A 23919-nucleotide genomic window follows, 5' to 3' on the forward strand; every position below is an offset into this window, starting at 1 on the left:
CAGGATCCCAACCAGGATACCACATTATATTTAGTAGTCATATTTCTAGGCTCCCCTCACATGTGACACTTTCTTACACTTTTCCTTGTGTTTACTAACCTTGACAGGTTTTTTTTTTTTTTTGAGATTTTATTTATTCATTTATTTAAGAGAGAGAAAAAGTGAGTGTGGAGCTCAACACAGGGACCCTGAGATCATGACCTGAGCAAAAATGAAGATTTGGGCGCTTAACCAACTGAGCCACCCAGGTGCCCCTGACTTTGACAGTTTTAAGGAATTCTTGTCAGGTATTTTGTAAAAAGTGCCTCAACTGGAACTCACTTAATGTTTTTCTCATGGTCAAACTGGGGTTAGGAATTTTGGGGAAAAGATGAGAGAGTTATAAAGTGATACTTTCATCACCTCATATCAAGAGTACATGAAACTCATCAATATTGACTTATCCATGTTGCTAACCTTGCTTACCTGGCTAAGACAGTATTTGTCTGGTTTCTGTACTGTAAGGTTACTCATTTTCCCCAATTTCCATACTGCACTCTTTGGAAGGAAGTCACTATGCACAGTCCATGCTTACACAGTGAGGAGTTCTGCTCCATCTCCTTGTGGGCAGAGCAGGTTTGAAGTTCTTCTGCATCGATTTGTTTCTTCTCGCCAATTTATTCAATCATTTATTTGTAACAGTATAGACTCAAGGATGTTTATTTTATACTTTAAGTTACAGTCCAACGGTACTTTATTTTGTTGCTCATACTGTTCTAGTATTGGCCACTGGGTAATGTTTCAATTGATTCCTGTGTCCCTTTAATATACTCCTAGAATTGTGTGTTGTGGATTGGTTTTTTTCCAGCTCTTTTTTAGAACAGAATGTTTCTCATTTTGGGTTTACCTAATGCTTCCTCATGTTTAGATGCAGAATATGTACTCATGGGTCAGTGCATAAGTGCTGTTGGATCCTTCAGAGTATCACATCTCGATGCAGACAATCTGCATCTATCCCTTATTAGTAATACTAGTTGTGACCATCCATTCAAGGTATTGCCCCATTTCTCTACTACATAGTTATTATTTCCTTGCAATTCTCCAGCTGTCTTGGAGAGACACTTTAAAGTCATGCAAGTATGATGCTCTTCACCCAGATTTCCACCTAGACATCTACTGATGATTCTCACCTGAACCAATCTTTACTCTGAATATGGTCGTAAAATGAAGAGTTTCCTACTTCAGCATACCCTCCCTATTTATTGGTCATCTTTGAGCTGAAATGCCTCCCTTCTCTCCCATTTCTTTATCTGCAAATTGTCAATGGGGACCCATGGGTTCCGATTTTTTCCCAAAAGTTTAGAATTCATTACTGTCCTTAGTTTTTTGCCATTCAAATTGTCCAGATTTGGCAATTAAGAGTCCCTTCAAACTACCTCCTTATGATATACCCCTATCTTCTTTTAAGCAGTTCCTTATTTTCTGGCAACATATAATGTTCCACACTCATACCTTCCTTGTCCCAATTCTGAAATCAGCCATTTCTGAGGAAAGCATGGTCCCTTTTAATGAGGAATGTTCTAGAAATCAATATATATGTGTGTTCACTGCTACTGAGATGTCACTGTTTCTAGACCCCTTCAGAAAAAAGCTAGGAAATATATATTATTATGCCTATGTACATACCCACATTATCTATCCATACTTTAGAAACCTATGGGTCCACACCAATACCGCCATTTCCAGTGCACTGCCATTTGGTCTTCCTTGCTTTCCTCAATTCCATGTTTGCATCTGACTTCTACAGTGAGAATTCTGGCTTCCAACACCAACACATTTAATTACTCATTTAATCAAACAATAATCCACCTAGAAGTTTCAGAATTGCTTACCCAACACCACTACAAAAAACAAATCTAGAAAAGAGTTTAGGATTTGTTTGCAGTGCTCTCCCACCTCTCCCCATACCTGGGGGTATACAGTCAAACATATTTTATGTGATCATAAATTACTGAATTAGATCCTCCTCCTAACTCTGACCCCATTTCAGTGTGGTTATGTTATTCATTTAAAATACACCTGGACAGGTGGTTAAGTGTCTGCCTTCGGCTCAGGTCATGATCCCAGGGTCCTAGGATTGAGCCCCCCATCGGGCTCCTTGCTCAGCGGGGAGCCTGCTTCTCCCTCTGCCTGCTCTGCCTGCCGATCCCCCTGCTTGTGCTCTCTCTCTGACAAATAAAATCTTAAAAAAAAAAAAAATATATATATATATATATATATATATATATACCTGAACTAATTTATCTCAGCTTGCTTTCAGTTTTGGTCATTTCCCCTCTTTCCATTCTTGTTGATTTATTTTAATTTTTGAATATGTAGACAATTAAGATTTTTCCAGAAGTCAAAAGTATACAGAAAGTATACTCTTTCCTAAATGTCATTCCCTCCCATATTCCTTTTACTCTATTTTTTCCTCCCTTTTCAACCATTCTGGGTAACTAATTTCAGTGTTTTCTGTTTGTGAAGATAAATTTCTTTTTATGACGATAAATAGACACGTTTTCTTAATCTCCCTTTTTTACACAAAATGAAGCATACTATATATATTCATTTGCACTTTACTTTTCTCTTAAAAACATCCTAGAAATCGCTATCAGTTAATAGATATTTTCCTCATTTTTTTAACAGCTGTATAGGCCTCAGTTATGTAGATAAACCAGTCTTCAATAAAGCTCCTAAGTTTGGGCATACAGAGAGTTTCCACTATTTTCTAATTACAATTAATGCAGCAATGAACAACTTAGTGCATCTTTATTTTTGTACTATTGAAAATATTAGTGCAAATACCTAGAAGTGGGATTGCTTTTGGGGTGAAAGGGTAAATGCATATGTAAATTTTATTAAATACTGCCAAGTTCCTCCCCACATGGGGATTGTATCAACCTGGCTCTCACCAGTAATGTATGAGAGCTGTTGCCTCAGGGCCTCATTGAGTATTAATTAAGCTGTTAAATTTTCACCAATGTGATGTGTGATAAATGTTATCTCAGTGAAGTTTTTTAATTTGCATTTCTCTTATTATGAATAAAGTTGAACATCTTTTGAAAAGTTTAAGGGTAATTATCTTTTTTGGGGATGAGTTATCTCCTCAGACCTCTTGCCCATATTTCTAGAGTATTTTGGCCCTTTAACTGTAATACATATATTTCTCCCAGTTTACAAATATTTCTCAGTTTATCATTTGTCTTCTGGCTTTTTTTCAGTCCATTCTTGTGTGTGGTATGAGAAACAGATCTAATTTCATCTTTTGCCAAATGGTTATTCAGTTATCCCAAAACAATTTATTAAAAGGGTCACCTAGGGGAGCCTGGGTGACTCAGTCAGTTAAGTGTCCAACTCTTTTTTTTTTTTTTATATTTTAAAAGTTTTTTATTATGTTCAATTAGCCAACATATATATAATACATCATTAGTTTTTGATGTAGTGTTCAACCATTCATTAGTTGCATATAACACCCAGTGCTCATCGCAACACGTGCCCTCCTTAATACCCATCACCTTCCCCATCCCTCCAACCCCCTCTCTTCTGTAACCCTGTTTGGTTTCCAGAGTGTCTCATGGTTTGTCCCCCTCTCTGATTTCTCCCCCTTCAGTTTTCCCTCCCTTCCCCTATGGTCCTCTGTGCTATTCCTTATGTTCCACACATGAGTGAAACCATATGATAATCGTCTTTCTCTGCTTGACTTATTTCACTTAGCATAATCCCCTCCAGTTCCATCCATGTTGATGCAAATGGTAGTATTCATCCTTTCTGATTTTTAAGATTTCATTTATTTGACAGAGAGAGTGAGAGAGCACAAGCAGGGGGGAGCAGTGGAGGGAAAGGGAGAAGCAGGCTCCCCACTGAGCAGGGAGCCCGAAGTAGGACCCGATCCCATGAGTGTCCAACTCTTGATTTTGGCTCAGGTCATGCATGATCTCAGGGTTGTGAGATTAAGCCCCTCGTCAAGCCCCGAGTCCGGCTCCATGCACAGCATGCTTAAGATTCTCTCTCTCCCTCTCCCGCTGCCCCTCCATCCCCCTCTAAAAAATAAAGTAAAATAAAGTAAAAGGGCCACCTATACCAGTGATTTGAGATGCCATTTTTATCATATACTAGATTTCTACATGCATCTATGAACCTTCTATTCGGTTTCACTGGACTGTCTATGCACCATTATCACATTATTTAAATAGTGAGGCTATGTACTATGTTTTAGTATCTGGTTGGGTTAGTTGCCCGCCCCCCCCCCAATTCACCTACCTCATAGCTCTTTCTTTTCAATCTATTCTTAGCTACTCTTTTTTATTTATTTATTTATTTATTTATTTATTTATTTATTTATTTGACAGAGAGAGATACAGCGAGAGAGGGAACTCAAGCAGGGGGAGTGGGAGAGGGAGAAGCAGGCTTCCCGCCGAGCAGGGAGCCTGATGTGGGACTCAATCCCAGGACCCTGGGATCATGACCTGAGCCCAAGGCAGCCGCCCAACTGACTGAGTCACCCAGGCGCCCCTATTCTTAGCTACTCTTGCATGTTTTAAAATAACAATTTACCCATTTAAAATATACAATCCAATGGTTTTAGGTATATTCAGAGTTGTACAACCAAAACCACAATCAATTTTAGAACATTTCCATCACCCAAAAAAGAAACCCATTAACAGTCACTCTCCAAACCCCTGAGTCCTAAGCCTACATGTTTATTTTTCCAAATAAATTTGAGTATCAGCTTATCTGGCTCCATAGTAAAGACTTTTGGTATTTTATTGGGACTGCATTAAATTTATAAATTAATTTAAAGAGAACTGACCTTAATGATGTTGAGACTTCCTAACCAAGAACAAGCAGTATCTATTGTTCAGGAGAGTTCTACTTTCTTTATTCATATTTCTAACATTTCTGGTTAGCTTTGTTTCTAGGTGTTTTACCATTTTTTTCTCTTCTAATGAAGAGAAAATGTCATTTACATCTTCAGAATGGTTATTATTTGTGTATATGAATACTACTAGATATATTAACTTTATATCCTGTTGCCTTGCTCAATTCTTCTGTATGAATTACTTTTATCATTGGTTCTTTAGATTTTTCCAGGTATACTGTCACATCATCTACAAATAAAAAGTTCTTCAAGTCCTATGCTTCTGCTTTCTCTTTTCTAATTATAGTGGGTAATAACTTCAGAATAACATTAAATGGAAGTGGAGTTAACAGGCACCATTGCCTTGTTCCTGACCTTAGTGAGAATAACTCTAGGATGCCCCCCATTAAGGTGCTGTGTTTAGGATTGAGCTCTATACATCAAAAAGTAATGATGTAATGTATGGTGATTAACATAACATAGTAAAATTAAATTAAAAAAAAAACAACAAAAAAAAGGATTGAGGTCTATATTTTTCATTTTAAGAAAATATCTACCCATCTTATTTCTCATTTTTATTGGGAATGAGTATTAAATTTTATCAGACTTTTTCTGTATATATGGAAATGATGTATTTTCTGTTTAAACCTATTAATGAAGTTAATAAGTAAATTTCCAAATAATCATTGTGTACTCAGTCGACATGTATTATTTTCTTAAAGTGGTGAGAGTATATTCACTTAGGATTTTGCATTCAATTTCTTAAGTACTACTGGTCTGTACTTTTTTTTATATGCTACTTTTATCAGACTTAGGGACCAATGTTATAGTCAACATTTCTGATAAAAGATTTTGGGAAATTTCCTCCAACTGCTATGTACCAAAACAATAAAGTAGCACTGGGACTATCTCGTCTCTCAACATTTAGATGAATTCACTGTGAAACCATCTAGGCCTGGTGGTTTTTTATGGGGTCATTTCTTGGCAACTGTGCCTATTTCTTCTATGGAAATGTCTGTTTACATTTTCTATCTTCGGTCATTTTTGATATACTGTATTTTCCTCGGAAATCATCCATTTCATCTTCATTTACAAATTTATATGCAGAATCATACAAAGTATTGGTTGTTGTTTTTGTTTTTTTTACTATTTCCTCCATATCAAGTTATTGGCACTTTTTGTCATTTCTTATTTTGTATATGCATGCTTTTCCCTCTGTGATTAAAGCAGTCAACCATGTGTCTATTTTGATTTTTTTAAAATAAAACCAGATTACTTTGATCTGTTTTTCTGTTCTCTATTTATCACTCTTTGCTTTTATCTTTATCACTGCCTTCCTTTCATCTTCTTTTGGTTTTACTTTGTCTTCCTCTAACTTTTTAAGTTAGAAATTTATTAATTCAGTAATTTTCATTCTTCTGTTTTTTTTCTTGATGGAGGTATTTAGGTCTATGGATTTTCCTTTGAGCACTCCTAAAATATATCTTACAGGTTCAGGTGTATAGTGTTTTCATTATTTTTCAGAAATTTGTCTTAGTATTTCTCCTTTACCCAAGAGTTAATATAAGGCTTTTACATTTCCAGGTAGAAGGCCTAGTTTTTTGTTGTTTCATTTTTAATTCCTAGTTTTATTGCAAAGATCAGAGTACTGGTTCTATTTCCATTATGAATCCTGCTGATATTCTCTTTGGGCCCTATATATACTATCAGATTTGTGAATTTTCCATGTGCACGTGAAAAAAAGGTACAGTCTCTACTCTCAAGGTGTCATGTTTGGGATATATCTAAAAGATCAACCTTATGACCTTGTTTTGATCTTTCTTTAGTTTTGTCTACTTGACTGTCTTGTATTAAGAGTAATGTGTTCAACATCCTCTGTTTCAATCTGTTTCTCTTATCTGCTGTGGCTTCCTATTTTTATAGATGGCTACTGTGTTATCTAGTGCATAAACATTAACAAATGTTATATCCTCATTGTCAAATACCACTTTAAGATTATAAAGCATATGTGTCATCATTTAATGCTTTTCTGCTTTACTTCTACTTTATTTCGTATCAGGACCATAACGCCTGCTTTCTTTATTGCTCTCATGTACCTGGTAAATCTCTGTCCACTGTTTACTTTGTAACCTTTTTGTGTGTGTGATAAAATAAAATTTAATTATGTAATTAAGCATTGGCAGAAAACTAAAGGAATAATTTGGTTATACCCTTATTCTGATCATCTCTCTATGTATTTTATTTTTTATTTCATTAATTTTTTGAAGCATAATATAGAGTGTTATATTAGTTTCAGGTGTATGATATAGTGATTCAACAGTTCTATCCACTTCTCAGTGATCATCAAGATAAGTACTCAATCCCCTTTATCTATTTCACTCACATCCCCACACCCATCTTCCATCTGGCAACCATTAGTTTGTTCTCTATATTTAAATCCTTTTTTTTTTTTGTCCTTTTTCTTTGTTTCTTAAATTCCACTTATGTGCGAAATCATATGGTACTTGTCTTTCTCTGACTAACATTTCACTCAGCATTACATTCTCTAGGTCCATCCATGTTGCTGCAAATGGCAAGATTTCATTCTTCATGGCTGAATAATATTCTACTGTAAATAGACAGATAGATAGATATATCACATCTTCTTTACTCATTCATCTCTCAATAGACACTTTGGTTGCTTCCATATCTTGGCTGTTGTAAATAATGCTGCAATAAACATAGGGGCGCATGCATCTTTTCAAATTAGTGATTTCATTTCCTTTGGTAAATACCCAGCAGTGGAATTACTGGATCACTGATTGTTACTATGTGTGTTTCTCTATTTAGTGTGTTCTTTGCTTTTTAAAAAAACTCTGTTGGTACTTAAGAAGGTTTATATTTTTATTCTAGTAGAGATTTTTGCGGTTAATACTTTTTATGCTGTCCTTAATTCCCTCGCTTTAAGTGTTTTATAATTTGGTCTGACAATTTTAAATGCTATCCTCTGATTACCATCTTCTTCTTCTACCCATATCCTCACCTAGTTTTAGTCTTAGCTCTAAAATTAATGATATAAAATGCTCACCGTTTCTCCAGTCATCTCTTGGCTGGATCAAGTTCATCCTCCTATACTATGTTGTTCAATATGAACAAGGCAGAACCTAGCCACATGCAGGCATTTAAAATTCAGTTCCTATGTTATACTAGCCACATTTCAAGTGTTCATTAGAGCCATATGTGGCCAGTGGCTGTAATTTCAAACATCACAACTGCAGAATGTTTCTAACACTGCAGAAAGTTCTATTAGACACGGCAACTCTAGTGGATTCCTCAGAAAGGGTGCATGTGTACAAAAATTTCTATGTGTAAAACCTCAGAGAAAATTTTCTTAGAGCCTTATTTGGATACCTTGGTAGGATATATGTCTTTGGTTTGTACTTTTTGCTTACATTTCTTGAAAATGCTGCTCCATGCTGCCTTGCTTTTGAGAAATATGATACCTGTCTAATTCTCCCTTGTAAATTATTTTCATCTTTTTGTCTAGAAGTCCTGGCTTTTTTTTAAAAAATATTTAAGTTTCTGGGGCACCTGGGTGGCCCAGTCATTAAGCGTCTGCCTTCGGCTCAGGTCATGATCCCATGGTCCTGGGATTGAGCCCTGCATCGGGCTCCCTGCTCAGTGGGCAGCCTGCTTCTCCCTCTCTACCCCTTGTGCTCTCTCTCTCAAATAAATAAATAAAATCTTTAAAAATAAATAAATAAATAAATATTTAAGTTCCAGTAGTTTACAATGATGTATTTTGGAGTTCATTATTTATGGAGCATTTTTCCCTGCATCTAGTGAAAGAGCCCTTTCAATATGTAAACTCAGGTTTTCTTTTATTTCCAGAAAGTTTTCTTGATTACAGTTTCAAATACTAGTTCTGTTCCAATGTTTTGGTTTTTCCTCTTCAAAGACTCTGATAAAATGAATATTATTCCTACTTTTCCTATCTTTCATTTCTACTAGTTTCTCTTCAACTCCTTTTACTCGTCATCCATTTTCATTCTCTTGGCTGTTTTTGCTGCTTTTCCTTGATATCTTTTATTAAATTTGAATGTAACTCCATTCTCCTTTGGACCCTTTGTAATTTAGTCTTTACTTTTGATATGGTTGTCTTATTCTTCTACTTCTATCCTGAGGTAAACCAGCTGTGGTTTCATTTCTTTGTGGGGTTTTTTGGTCCATTTCTGCTGTTGGCTTTAGTATTTCTGATTAAACATGATTTTTCATATCCCCCATGTGTTTGAGAACACCTGACTCCTTTCAGAGTGTTACAATTTTTTTCTGCTTCATGGTCAATTTTCTGGGAAATGTTTTTATTAGCTCAAATAATCATATCTGCAGTTTCTGCTTTTTTATAGTAGTTCTGTATGGATATGATCTGCTCTTTACCAATCCTAGTCATGTCACAGTTTAAAAGTGCCCTCTTCTGTACCGTTTCTTTAATGGATTGGGGAGAGGGTGACGGTCTTATTTCTTATTTCTCTTGCATTTCTGCAGGATCCCTAATTTTCCCCTTATTCCTTTTTTCCCATCATTGCTTTATCTCAAAGGGGTATCATTCCTTCTCTATATATCTGGTTCTTCCCAAGGCAGTGTCTTTCCGCGTGTCCACTTCTATTCCTGCCCACTACAAGCCCCTTCTCTATAGCCGTGCTGTGAACTATCAAACCATATTTGCAAAGTTGAGTATTTTGCACTGAGTATTAATGTTAGGTTCTCTCATGCTGGGGGTGACTCTTGTGCTCCATCTAAGCCTTCTATATCCCTCAGCTCTTTTTTTTAAGACTCCCTGCCCCCACTCTCTATGTATAGGCTTACAGCACTAGGAACTCCATTGAAATTTGACTTATTTCTCTACTGAAAGTTAATTCAAAGGTCACTATAGTCTCTATATCTTAGTAATGCTGAAAGCATAGATTTATTTTCTTACTAATTTCATGGGGTTTCGGCGGAGCTGAATGGGAGAGTGTGTAGGACAATTTGTTATCAGGTGTCTATCACTATTCTCCAGAACTCTAAATGTTTGTTTTTTTATTTATTTATTTTTTAAGATTTTATTTATCTATTTGACAGAGAGAGACATAGCGAGAGAGGGAACACAAGCAGGGGCAGAGGGAGAGGGAGAAGCAGGCTTCCTGCCGAGCAGGGAGCCCAATGTGGGGCTCGATCCCAGGACCCTGGGATCATGACCTGAGCCGAAGGCAGACACTTAAAGACTAAGCCACCCAGGCACCCCTCTAAATGTTTTTTTAATAATTACAAGGCGGTCCATCAAATGATTATACCATATTTATTGAACCAAGCCTTATCTTTGGAAACCTTTGTTGTATCTACCTTTTCACTAGAAAACTTTGTTGAACATCATTCTTGTACATTAGTATTTCTGTATTTCTTATTATTTCCTTAATAAATTTTTTGATATGAACTGCTAGGTCAAAGGATGTGACCATCTTTAAGGCTTTTGACATATGCTATAAGACAGTTCAATGGTAAGCATTCTATATAAAATATACATGTCTTATTCTCCGGCCTATTTGCAACTAGTTCTAAAATCTTAAATGTGAATAGCAGATATATAAAAGGCCCATTAAATTACAATGCTTTGCTTCTCAGTTGTGTCCAAAATTTCACATCTATTATAGTGAATTTTTAAAATGCTAGAAAAATTGTTAGCTTTCCAGTATTAGATACTGAAACCTCAGTTACCTTTTCTGCTTCCCGTGTATCATCAAAAAGTCTCCTTTGCCTCCTAGCAGGAATTGGCTTAGCTGTTTCCCAGGCTTCTACCCACATATTGCTTGGAATCTTCATTCGGGCACTCAGTTCTCCTTTCAGAACCATGTTGCCCTTTTCGTCAATGACCTCCTCTTCAATATAATCCCGGGGTGAGTACCACCTCACAAAATCTTCCAGAAAACAACCTGGATTAGCTGCCTAAAATAAGGCAAAAAAAATTCAGCAGAATCAAATAAAAATCAACAGGTAATGATAAAACTGTTTACAAATTCATACTTTCACAAAAAGCTTATCTAATCTTTACAAAATCTAATATGTGACATGAGTCTGGGTGTCACCTTTAAAACAGGTCAGATGTTCAAGTACCAAAAGCATTTTCTTTTGTTGTCTCCATTTTATAGAAAAAGAAAACATTTGATGAATTTAGAAATAAAAAGTTGATGGGAAGTGAAAATAATTCTCTTAAGTGTATTGTTAAGTTACATAAGTTAGTTTAAAATTATAATATAGTAACTACTCAATACTTGGAAAAGTATGAAATAAGCTCAAGTCTAGTAGTTAAATAATATACAATGTGATCAGAATAATAACACAATAACAGAGAAGTTCTACCGTTTTTTACCTCAATAAATCACTACTGGTACTGCAATAATTATCAGCTAACCTCAGAAATGTTCTTTTTAGTCATCAAAAGCACATCATTTGTGCTTTATATAACAAATTACCATCACATAAATTGCTTTTGTCCTGTTAAGGAACTGGAATTCAAACTATTGCTTTTCAGGTTTCTGAAACCAACTAATTAAACTTTTATTTAGTAGGTAAGTCTGTAGAATTAATGATGATGCATGCTAAAATGCCTTAAGTAATTCTACAGTCAAGCCTGGAAAAAAGGAGAAGCTTCACAGCCTGAAACAGTTAAGTGATATAAACATTAACAAGGAAGTGCTAATCAGCAAAAGATAATTTTCTTCCTTTTTAAATTAAATTAACCTCTAACCAAAATGAAAACAGACATGATAAGTCAGTCTTAAATGTAAAGAGCAAAACTGCCCATTTCTCCTCATTGAGTTCACTGTCTCTCAGCTTCACGATCCCCATCAATTTAGGAAATCCCCCTGAGGGATGAGGACTCAGAGGAAGGTCCTTAACTGAGAGTCGTCAACATAACTTCTAAGGGCTATGGCATCATGGCAACCAAAAAATGCTGTGAAGTGCAGTGGATCAAGACTGCTGCATGACTCAGGATTCATGTACAAAGATCTGGTTACTAACCAGGCAACATCACACCTGCACAAAAACATCTTAGGAACTAGAGATAGACCTTGAGAAAAGAGAACGAACTTAAAGAAAATAATACTGAACTCCTGCACTACAGAAGTTAAAAAAAAAAACAAAAACTTTTCACACAAAAATTCTTCATCTGTCTGGCCTTACTGTACCAGGCTGAACATATAGCTACCAGGAGAGAGTCAAGCCTCACTTCAGCTATGGCTTATCTTCTTTCTACTGTTAAGGTATGTACTCCAAGGACATGCTTGAGAATAGGCTCTGTCCTATTGCGAGGTGTAGGTACCTCAGGTTCATATCACCATTCATCCAAAGCTCTGCAGACTCTCCTAAGGGCCCCTAATACCAAGTCACCCCTATATAAAAAGGTAAAGGCAACCATGTCTATTTTAGAATGACTACGTTTCCTTAAATATATTAACTGATTCCCACATAGAGAGAGATGTGTAAGTTGGCTATCTGAAATACAATCTTTTTATTGAAACCATGTTTTAAGAGATTTGTAGGTACTCAAGGTAGTCTAAAACAGTCTAATGAACCCAAACTTGCTGAGGTACAGTGTTGGAATTATACAGAACTTTCCTGTGAGGAGCCAATATGTTTCTTCTATAAGGACAACTTTTACACTTCCAATTTGGAATTTCGTCTGGTAAGTGCCTCTGCAAGGAAGCTGTAGCAGGTTAAGGACAGATACATATGAAGGCAGCTAGAAGTCAGGTACAAAAATAGCTGCTGCACACTCCTACTATGCACATACACCCTTTTCTACCTTTTTGATTTAGCACATGTCCTGAGAGTCAACTGTCTTCTCTTTATCCACTATACCAACTATTTGTCTTAAAACAATTATGTCTTTCTTTCTTGTCTCATGGCAGAACAAAATGCACAGATTTTCCATATCTTTTTAGTCTCTAAGAAAAACACATACCTCTCAAGAGGTTTCCTGAATTTTTTTTTTTCCTTTTGGTAAAGATGGGGTAAACAAGCAGAGAATAAAAGCATTCCCTTTTACTGTCACTAAAATCTGCTAACAGGGAAGATAAAAGTGACATAGGTTTTCATAGACTATTCATATTGAAAAAAAAATCAATCTCAGGCTGGCATACGGCATGAAAGCAGGACTGATTGGAGGCTATGGAATGGGGAGATGGAGGCCATCACAGGTAGCAGCATGTCAAGGAGGAAAATCTGGGCACGGGAGACAGTTCAGAGTATCAGCAGGAGGCACAAGGAAGGCCTATGGCCCACTAGACTACCCACTTGGTTGTTTTGGTGCTGCTGTTGTTGTTTTTAATACACATGGCTTCACCTCGGCTTTCAAAAATAAGTAATTCAAAAACAAAAGACCTTTCTTCATCCTTGGGCTTTTAAGCTAATAAGCTAAATGTCACCATTCTCTGAATCCTCTATGTTCTAATATAAGCCTATATCTAAGCTTAAAATATTCTTCTCCAGGTAGCAAATGCCTACTGATCCTAAATGGTGACTCTTCTGAGAAACCTTCCAAAGTCAGTCACCTTTTTGACATTGCCTTCGTAAGTGAAGGCATCACCTAATTATTTACATATCTCCCTCCACAACTTCAATAGACTATAACTGAGGATAAACATTGTATTTCCTACTTATCTAATAACAGTACAAGTCATAAAGTAGGCAATCAAAAAGTTTGTTGAATGAAGCAGCCTATGTTAAATCCCAAGGGTTTCCTAAAAACCATGCATTAAATTGGCTAAACACACACAAAGGAGAAAAACATCCCAATGCACATAAAGAAACGATTCAATTCTCAACTTTCGACTACTATTCAAAGATTGTTCTTTTCTTTTTTTAAATTTAAGAAGCAAGTCTGGCTACAACGTTTAGGAGATAAATGTAGGTTGTTGTAACTACTAAGAAATCAAAACGTTTAATAAAAAAGACATTCAGGCCTTCACACCACTTTAGAGAGTGACTTTCACAGCTTCATCTCAGAAAAGCTCAAAATAGACTCCCAAGCTCTGACAGTGTGACCCACCTTAAAAGATTCCATATCTGAAAGCAGACAGGCACTCTGCATGCGTGCTCGGAGGTGAGCCCCTTCTGCTGATGTACCTAATTTAGCTAGAACCTCCGACTGCTCTTCTAGCAGATCTTCTGTCATAGGCGCTGGTTCCTGTGAAGCACAAAAGGACAAAGCTCATGAACAGCTTTTTTTAGAAAAAGCAAAACTATAAAAACAGAATAAAGACAATTATATCAGCTCTAGCAGTCACAAGATCTGTATTTAAAAGAATTTAGAGAAATTCACAAGTTTTTTGGAACCTACATAAAAAATTAACAAATTAATAATAAATATGACTTTCAGGACCCCCCCCACAACAAATAAGATTATCATGTTTCCCTTGACAAGGATTAATAAAAGAGGAATTTGGGTGCACCGAACATTTTCCTGCCTCTTAAAGATAAGAAGTGAAGTTCTAATGATATGTTTATATATGCCACCGTTAGTTACAACCAGGTTTTTATTGTAACTCCTAAGAGAAAAAAAAATGATAAATATGAAAATTAAAATAAAGGCAAATTAATTGAATCCCAACTAAAAGACCCTAAATAACTAAGTTTTATGTTGGAAAAGCTGCTTTGAGTTTAGGTTCCAAAGATATTCTAATTACTAATTCCCGTAAGAAATCTTTGGATTTTTGTTTTGAGAATCAGGGACATTATAGATTCTAATGGTAACCCCAAATAAAAAAGAAGCTAAGGCAAATCTAAAGGAATACATAACTACAGAATCATTATGAACATTCCAAGCTGTTCAAAGGGTCTTAGGAAAGTTCTCTAAGAATTGATTCCATTAGATTTTATATCTGAAATACGAAGCACTCAACAATCCAGAGACTAACCAAACAAAGCTTGCCTGCTTCATTCTTAAAGCCAAAAAAAAACATGGACTTTTCTATTCCTAGATAATAAGATAAAGCACAAGAGAAATAATTTTTTAGAGCATCTTGCCAATAAATACATTCCTTCTAGATTTCAAAAGCTTACTATAAAGCAGGTTTTATAGCCTCAGCACTACTGACATTTAGACTGGGTAATTCTTCGTGGTGGGCCTGTCCTATGCATTGTAGGATGTTTAGCAACATCTATGGCCTCTACCTATTAGATGCCGATAGCACCACTCCACCTCATGATAATCAAAAGTGTTTCCAGACATTACCAAATATCCCTGGGGGGCAAAAATCACTCCCGAGTTGAGAACCACTGCCGTAAAGATAAATAATTTTCACAAATATCTGTCAAAAATAAAGTAGGAGCATGGTAAAGCTATGGCATTCAAAACAGAGCAACAAACAAAAGAAAATAACTTTTCTTCTATCATCCTCATTTTTGAAGCAAACCTAAATGAGGCACTTTCACATACTGCTGAAGAGAACATAATGTATAAGCTTTTCTAGATGACAATCTGGGAATCAATACATGGCATTAATGATGATGCCCTCTGACCCAATAATCCACTTCTAGAAATAGCACTATAGCATTACTTAGAATAGTGTGAGAACTGGAAAGAATCTCAATGTACAATAGGAAAATTGTTTGATATAGGAAAAATGGAAAGAAACTGCTCTAACAGTGATTATCTGTGGATTATGGAATTATGAATTTTTGTTTTCTTTTCTGTACAATGAACATGCATCACTTTTAAAGTCTCACACTGATACTCAGGGCTGAATAATAATAGGTAAGGCAATATGACACAGTGGTTAAGAGCTTGGGCTCTAGAAAAAACGTGCCTATGTTTGAATCCCAGCTCTATGACCTTGGATAATCACTTAAGCTTTCTGTGACTCTTTCTTGTGAAGAAAAAATCCTGGCACATACTCAATTAATGCTAGCAATTAGAGACAAAATAGTTAGGTTTTAATTATAACCTCCCACTGATATCAAAATACCACAAATTAAAAAAATAATATGAACCCCCAATGAAGCAGTACTCAAGAGCAGAAGCCTTCAGTCTTTTCATTAGGAAGGAGCTACTTTTCATTGTCCTACAGCCCTGAAATCTCAGGATGGCAAGAAAGGAACAAGATGTTGAAAAGATACTGATAACCCTCCCACCTGGAAATCTCAGGCCAACTATAAGTAAAGAAGAACATGATTAAGAGGAACATAAGCAGCAAGTAGCCCAAGGACCATACGCTTTCATATCTACCACTTCTAAATATGCTCAAAGCTTTCTCATATACATGATCTCATGTGATCATTGAGAGGAGGTCAGAGCATTTTACAACTGGTGAAACTGAGGTACAGAGATAAGTGACCTACCCAAAATCAAGTGGCAAAACTACAAAGTGTCAAACTGAAGGCAGAATCTCAGACATCTATCTGATGCTGACTTTGAGAACTACTAGTTTGGTTCAATCCACTAGTTAAGGACTCTTGCTCCAAGAGAGTCTCCACAGGTTTCTCTTCTAGCCCTGGCTCTAGAATATTAGGTAAAGTCTTCAAGCTTTTCCTAGCCATAAATTTTAGGTTGAACTAAGTCTACATGAAAGAAATATTAAAGTGTGCTTGAATTCTTATGAAGCAAGGATCTATATAAAGTCTTATTTGTGTGTGTGTGAAGTGGGCAATTGATTAATGGCACATTTTAAGCTAACTTCTAAAGTGTGAAATTTTAAGTGTCTCAACTGAGATCATTTTGAATTCCAACCATTTTATGTAAGTACATATACAATGATTATAATTCAAGTGAGATTAACTTTTAAATAAGACAGTAAAATAGACTAAAAATCTGCCCTGATTTGCCTAAATGTAAGATATAAAAATGGATTTTTAAATACATAGAATGCATATTGAGAAAAAAATAAGTTTAAATTATTCCAGATTTATATAATAAATCTGAATGTAGAAAATGAAGCATCTAAAATGAATGAGGGGGGTATAGCCTTTTGAAAAGAAATAATGCTTGAGCTTCCAGAATAACTTTTTTGGACTCTTCATTAACCCAATCAAACCAAGACAACATAATGTAACTAGCTCATTAAAAATAAGGAATACTGTTAATTAAAATTTGAAAGGGAAAAGATGTAATAAATTAACCTTTGCTGGATATTTACATGCCAAATGCTTTTAAATATACATGGTTTAATCCTTAACAACCTAGAGTAATACAAACTATTCTTGGCTTTTAAAGGATTTAATATTTGATTATTAAGCAAATAAATAGATAGGGTTTTCAAACTGGAGATATGTTAGAACAGAAATACTTTCCTTTTCTTCCTGTCAATCACTGATCATAGAACCACTTAACTTTTTTAACCGCTTTTGTGAAGTATAATCGACATATAATAATTTAAAAGGAACATCTGATGAGTATACATCCATGAAACAATCACCAAAATCGAGATAATGAATATATCCATCATTCCTCAAAGTTTCCTTATGATCATTTTTGGAATGTCCATCAAAAAATGAATGGACAGGGCGCCTGGGTGGCTCAGATGGTTAAGCGTCTGCCTTCGGCTCAGGTCGTGATCTCAGGGTCCTGGGATCGAGTCCCGCATCGGGCTCCCTGCTCCTTGGGAGCCTGCTTCTCCCTCTGCCTTTCTCTCTCGCTCTGTCTCTCATGAATGAAAAAAAAAAAAATCTTTAAAAAAAAAAAAAAAGAATGGACAAACTGGTATATCCATGCAATGGAACACTAGTACTAAGCAATAAAAATGAATGAACTATTGATAGACACAACAGTATGTATGAATCTCAAAATAATTATGCTCAAAGAATTCCTACACACACAAAAATAAAAATGAGTAAAACTTTACACAAAATTCTAAAAAATGCAAACCAACCTACTATTTTTATTAGAGAGCAAAACAAGGCTCAGAAAGAAAACACAGCTTGTACTGGCAATACTGTTAATAAGTGGTAGTGCCAGAATATAAATCTAGTTCTGGTAGTTTCCAAAACCAAGGTCTATACCACAAGACCTCAATGCCAACTGCATGCTCCAAGACAAAATTAGATTAACTATACACTCGGTTTTTAGTATTAGAATATTCTGTCCTAATATTAAAATTTAATAATGAAGTACCTAAAAAATATAATTTACTTTTAAAAGGATATAATGAACAAAAAGCATAAGGCCTGTCAAACAAAAAAACTAACCTTATAAATAATAGCCACCTGCCAACAGTTTAAACATGGAACAGAATCCATGCTTAAAATTATCAAGCAAACATCCCAATATCCAACTGTATAAATATTAAAATTAATCAACCCATTTCAAAATATAAAAACTGCTTACAAACTTTTAAGTAAATCCTTGCATCTTGAGAAGCAATACTAGCCACTTATGTCTTATAAGAAAAAGTCCTCAGAAGAATAATAGCTAAAAACTGAGTGCTTATTGTGGACTAGACACTGTATTCACTCATCATGTGCTATTTCACTTAAAATTCACAATTAGCTTAATGATAACCTCAATATGCAGAAAAGCATTTGATAAAATATAACACCTGTTCATGATAAAAACTCTCAAAAACCCGGAATAGAAGAGAATTTCCTTAATATGATAAATGATATCAACATCAGATATGCTCAATGATTATTATATGCTTTCCTCCTGAAATTGAGAGCAAGAGCAGGTATCCATACACTAATCAACACTATACTGGTGGTCCAGTACAATAAAGTATGAAAAAGAATTAAAAAGTATAAAGGTTAGAAAATCAAAATGCAAATTGTCTGTATTAACAGATAACATGACTGTGTATACAGAAAACTCCAAATAATCTACAAACTGCTAGAAATAATAAGTGAATGTACTAAGATTGCTAGATCCAAAGTCCATATAAAAAAATCAACTGTTTCTATGTATCAGGGAAAAAAAATTTCAATGGAATTTTTAAAATGCCATTTATAACATTTAAGAAATTACAAAAACTATGAATTAAATCTAATAAAAGATATGCAAAACCTCTACATTAAAAACTATAAAACACTGGTAAGGGAAAATAAAAGAAATCTTAAATAAAATGAAAGGTATTTCACGGTCATGGGACTCGAAATTGTTAAGATGTCAATTCTCCTTAAATTAATTTATAAATTCAATGCAATATGGATTAAAAACCCAGCAGGATTATTTTATATGTGGAAAATGACCAGCTAATTCTAAAATTTACATAAAAATGCAATGAACACCCAAGACAATCTTGAAGAAAAAAGTTAGATTTATACTACAAGACAGCAAGACTGTAAGTTGTAGTAATATAGTATCTTACTGGTACAAGGATAGACAAAGAGACTAATGGACAGAATAAATAGTCTAGAAATAGACGAACACTTATTCGATCATATGATTTAGAACAAAGACACCACTGCCATTGTGTAGGAAAAAGCAGTTCTTCTGAATAATGGTGTTGGAACATAATTATATGTCCTTACAGAGAAAAGACAATCTTTTCCTCATACCAAACACAGTCAATTTGAGGTGGGTCACAGACATAAATGCAGTAAGTAAAACAATGAAGCTTCCAGAAGAAAACATAGGAGACTACACTGGGGCAGAAAAAGATTTTTTCTTTTTAAAGATTTTATTTATTTATATGACAGAGAGACACAGCGAGAGAGGGAACACAAGCAGGGGGAGTGGAGAGGGAGAAGCAGGCCTCCTGCCGAGCAGGGAGCCCGATGCGGGGCTCAATCCCAGGACCCTGGGATCATGACCTGAGCCAAAGGCAGACGCTTAACGACTGAGCCACCCAGGCGCCCCAGAAAAAGATTTCTTAAAAGGGAGACAAAGCACTATCCATATAAGAAAAACATTGACCGCTCAGACTTTATTAAAATTAAGAATGCCTATTCAACAAAAGGCATCATTAAGAAAGTGAACAGACAAGCTATCGATTGGAGAAATTATCTATAATACATATAACTGACTGAAAACTCATATCCAGAATATATGAAGAAACCTGCAAAGCAGTAAGAAAAAAAAAAAACAACTAACTTTTTAAAACAGGCAAAGGCTCCGAATAGGTACTTCACCAAGAAGATAACCAAATGGACAATATATAAAATCCAATATATGAAAATGTGTTCAGTAGCATTACTCACCAAGGAAATGTAAAAACATGAGATACTACTACATACCCACCAAAAAGCCACAAATTTAAATGACTGAAATAATCAAGCACGCAGAGAAGACTCAATATAGCAGACTTAAGACTGCTATCCTTTGAAAGGCCTGTTTGCAAAGTTGACCCTTTGCTGGCATCTAGAAACTTGGATTTTGACAGGGTCTCCACTGTACTCAGAACTGATAAAAATGGCACACTGTGCCTAAATTATTTGTGCAAACGATATGGTTTATGCTGAACATCTGCTTTCCTTCTAGGAATCTGGAATTATGGTATGGAATTATGGTATGTGCTAGGCAGAGGGTGCCAATATGAACAGACCCCCAGTAAAAACCGGACCCTCTAAAAAGTCCCTCTGGTAGAAAACATTTCACATGTGATCACAGTTCATTGCTGGAGTGAGAATTAGGCATATCCTGTGTGGCCACACTAGGAGAGGACTCTTGGAAGCCTGTGTCTGATATCCTCCAAACTTTGTCCCATGGTTTTTAAAAATGAAAAAACTCACCAAGCAGTATACTTAAGATTTGTGCACTTTATATATAGTTTATAAACCAACGAATAAGCAAATGTCTTTTAAATGACAGGAGAAAACATGTACAATATATATAATAAAGGATCTATATCTAAAATATGAAGGACGAATAAAAATCAGTAAGAACAGGTCAGCAACCTAAAGGAAAAATGACAGGCAAGTCAAAGGAAAAGATAGCCAATAAAAACATACTAAATGATGCTTAATTTCATCAAAAATCAGGGAAAACAATCTAAAACATTGAGATACTACTTTTGTCCATCATATTGGTAAAAATTTATATGACTGGTAATGTTGTTTATAAAAAAATTAAATAAAATATAAGTTCCATGAGTACAAGAACCTTACTGTCTACTTTACTGCTAAATTCCCAAGTTCTAGAACAGTGGTTGGCATATATTAGGCCCTCAATACAGATTTGTGCCAGGAAGGAATTGAGAAAGGGAAGTTGAGTAAAGAATTAAAAAAAAAAATAGTATTCCCTTATTCCTATATATGCACCAGTGACCAGAGTATAAAAAAAAGGTACAGCCTTTTTGAACAGCCATTTTGTAATTTGTGTATCTGCTTATCTAGCAAATCCATTTATTTCTTTCCTTAAGAAACATTAAAATGTGGGGGCACCTGGTGGCTCAGTCGATTAAGCATTTGCCTTTGGCACAGGTCATGATCCCAGAGTCCTGGGATGGAGCCCCACATCGGGCTCTCTGCTCAGCGGGGAGTCTGTTCTCCCTCTCATTTTCCCTCTGTGCTCTCCCTCTCTCTCTCTCTCAAATAAAATCTTAAAAAAAAAAATTAAAATGTGAACACACAATATGTGAAAAACTGCAAGAATGTGTACTGTAGCACTATTATAGCAAAAACTAGCATGTAACATATACTGTGCATTAAAAGGGGAATGGTTAAATAAACTATGTCTCCTCTCTGCCATGGAATATTACACAGCAATTAAAAAGGAATAAAGTAGACCTACATGTAATGGCATGGAAAGATCTCCAAGACATACTAGGTTAAGGGGCGCCTGGGTGGCTCAGTCGTTAAGGTCTGCCTTCGGCTCAGGTCATGATCCCAGGGTCCTGGGATCAAGCCCCACATCGGGCCCCCTGCTCCACAGGAAGCCTGCTTCTCCCTCTCCCACTCCCCCTGCTTGTGTTCTGCTCCCGCTCTCTCCCTGTCAAATAAATAAAATCTTAAAAAAAAAAAAGACATACTAGGTTAAACAAAAAGTTGTACACCAATGCACACATTTAAAAACAAACAAAAAAGGGGTGCCTGCGTGGCACAGTCAGTTGAGCTTCCGACTCTTGGTTTCAGCTCGGTCGTGATCTCAGGGTTGTAAGATTGAGCTGAGCGCTGAGAGTGTGCTTTCTCCCTCTCCCTCTTCCTCTGCCCCTCCCCACCTCTCTCTCTCTAAAATAAATAAATTAAAATCTTAAAAAGACAAAAAGCAAAACCAAAACCAAAAGTCCACTAAACTATGTATCTTATGTATACACATATATGTACATCAATATATAGGAACAGGTATAAGAAATGATAACCCAAACCAGTAACAGTGGTTACTTCTAGAGATGTGAGTTAAACTAGTGGGTAGTGGTTTTTATTTTTTCTAGATTGAGTTTTTCACAATAAAATGTATTCACATACTTATGCAAAAACAACCCAACAAAACTATTGTTCTTCCTTAGGTGTTGAGTTGTTGCTGTTCTACTTCCTAATGGTGTAAAGTGGCTTTGAACTGTATTTTTGAACAGACAAAATTAATCATATAAATTCAAGGAATTTTACTTTTGCTCTTTCTCTATTTTTGGATTTTTTTTTTTTAAGATTTTTATTTATTATTTGAAGAGACAGAGATAGCAAGAGAGGGGAGGAGAGGGAGAAGCAGGCTCCCTGAGGAGCAGGAAACCTGATGACAAGGGGCTCAATCTCAGGACCCTGGGATCATGACCTGAGCCAAAGGCAGACATTTAACCGACTGAGCCACCCAGGCACCCCTAGGCTGATTATTATTATTTTTTTTTTAAAAGATTTTATTTATTTGACAGAGAGAGACACAGCAAGAGAGGGAACACAAGCAGGGGGGGTGGGAGAGGGAGAAGCACGCTCCCCGCCAAGCAGGGAGCCCGATGTGGGGCTCGATCCCAGGACCCTGGGATCATGACCCAAGCTGAAGGCAGACGCTTAACGACTGAGCCACCCAGGTGCCCCAGGCTGATTATTTTTAAGAAACAACAGACATACTGAAAACCAAGTAGAAGGTACCATTTTGTAAGAGGCGTTTACATACTATTTTTAAAAATATTTCTTTTTCTTCCTTTCTTTTCTTTCTTTCTTTCTTTCTTTCCTTTCTTCCTTATTTTAAAGAGAGAGAGAGAGCACACAGAGGGGAGAATAGAGGAGGAGGGAGAAAGTCTTAAGCAGACTCTGTGCTCAGTGGTGGAGCCCGATACAAGGCTCCATCTCAGGAGCCTGACATCAGGGCCCTGAAATCCGGACCTGAGCCGAAACCAAGAGTCGGATACTTAATCTCCATTTTTTTTTTTTTAATTTTATTATGTTATGTTAGTCACCATACAATACATCATTAGTTTTTGATGTAGTGATTGTTTTCGTATAACACCCAGTGCTCCATGCAGTACGTGCCCTCCTTAATAACCATCACCGGGCTAACCAATCCCCCCTCCACCCTCCCCTCTAAAACCCTGTTTGTTTCTCAGAGTCCACAGTCCCTCATGGTTCATCTCTCCCTCCGATTTCCCTCCCGTCATTTTTCCCTTCCCTCTCCTAGTGTCCTCCATGCTATTCTTTATGTTCCACAAATAAGTGAAACCATATGATAATTGACTTTCTCTGCTTGACTTATTTCACTTAGCATAATCTCCTTCAGTCCCATCCATGTTGATGTAAAAGTTGGGTATTCATCCTTTCTGATGGCTGAATAATATTCCATTGTATATATGGACCACATCTTCTTTATCCATTCGTCTGCTGAAGGGCATCTCAGCTCTTTCCACAGTTTGGCTATTGCAGACATTGCTGCTATGAACATTGGGGTGCATATGGCCCTTCTTTTCACTACATCTGTGTCTTCAGGGTAAATACCCAGGAGTGCAATTGCTGGGTCATAGGGTAGCTCTATTTTTAAATTTTTGAGGAACCTCCACACTGTTTTCCAAAGTGGCTGTACCAACTTGCATTCCCACCAAGTGTTAAGAAGGTTTCCCTTTCTCCACAACCTCTCCAACATTTCTTGTTTCTTTCCCTGTCCATTTTTGCCATTCTAACTGGTGTAAGGTGGTATCTCAGTGTGGTTTTGATTTGGATTTCCCTGA

The 23919-nt window shown here is 36.1% G+C and overlaps 1 protein-coding gene across 2 annotated transcripts in view; it reads right to left on the bottom strand.

Moving 5' to 3' along the window:
* The window catches only part of RAB3GAP1 (RAB3 GTPase activating protein catalytic subunit 1), a 115579-nt gene that overhangs the window by 10972 nt on the left and 80688 nt on the right, over positions 1–23919 (bottom strand). For both annotated transcript variants that reach the window (XM_081814557.1, XM_081814556.1), the window contains exons 18-19: positions 13947–14084; positions 10613–10840 (exon numbers count right to left, since the gene is read on the bottom strand). In XM_081814557.1, the coding sequence (XP_081670683.1) occupies positions 10613–10840; positions 13947–14084 (366 nt within the window). The remainder of the gene's footprint in view (positions 1–10612; positions 10841–13946; positions 14085–23919) is intronic.

This window comes from Leptonychotes weddellii, chromosome 3 (assembly GCF_054177405.1).
Source record: "Leptonychotes weddellii isolate Sample4059 chromosome 3, ASM5417740v2, whole genome shotgun sequence".
Classification (NCBI taxonomy): domain Eukaryota; kingdom Metazoa; phylum Chordata; class Mammalia; order Carnivora; family Phocidae; genus Leptonychotes; species Leptonychotes weddellii.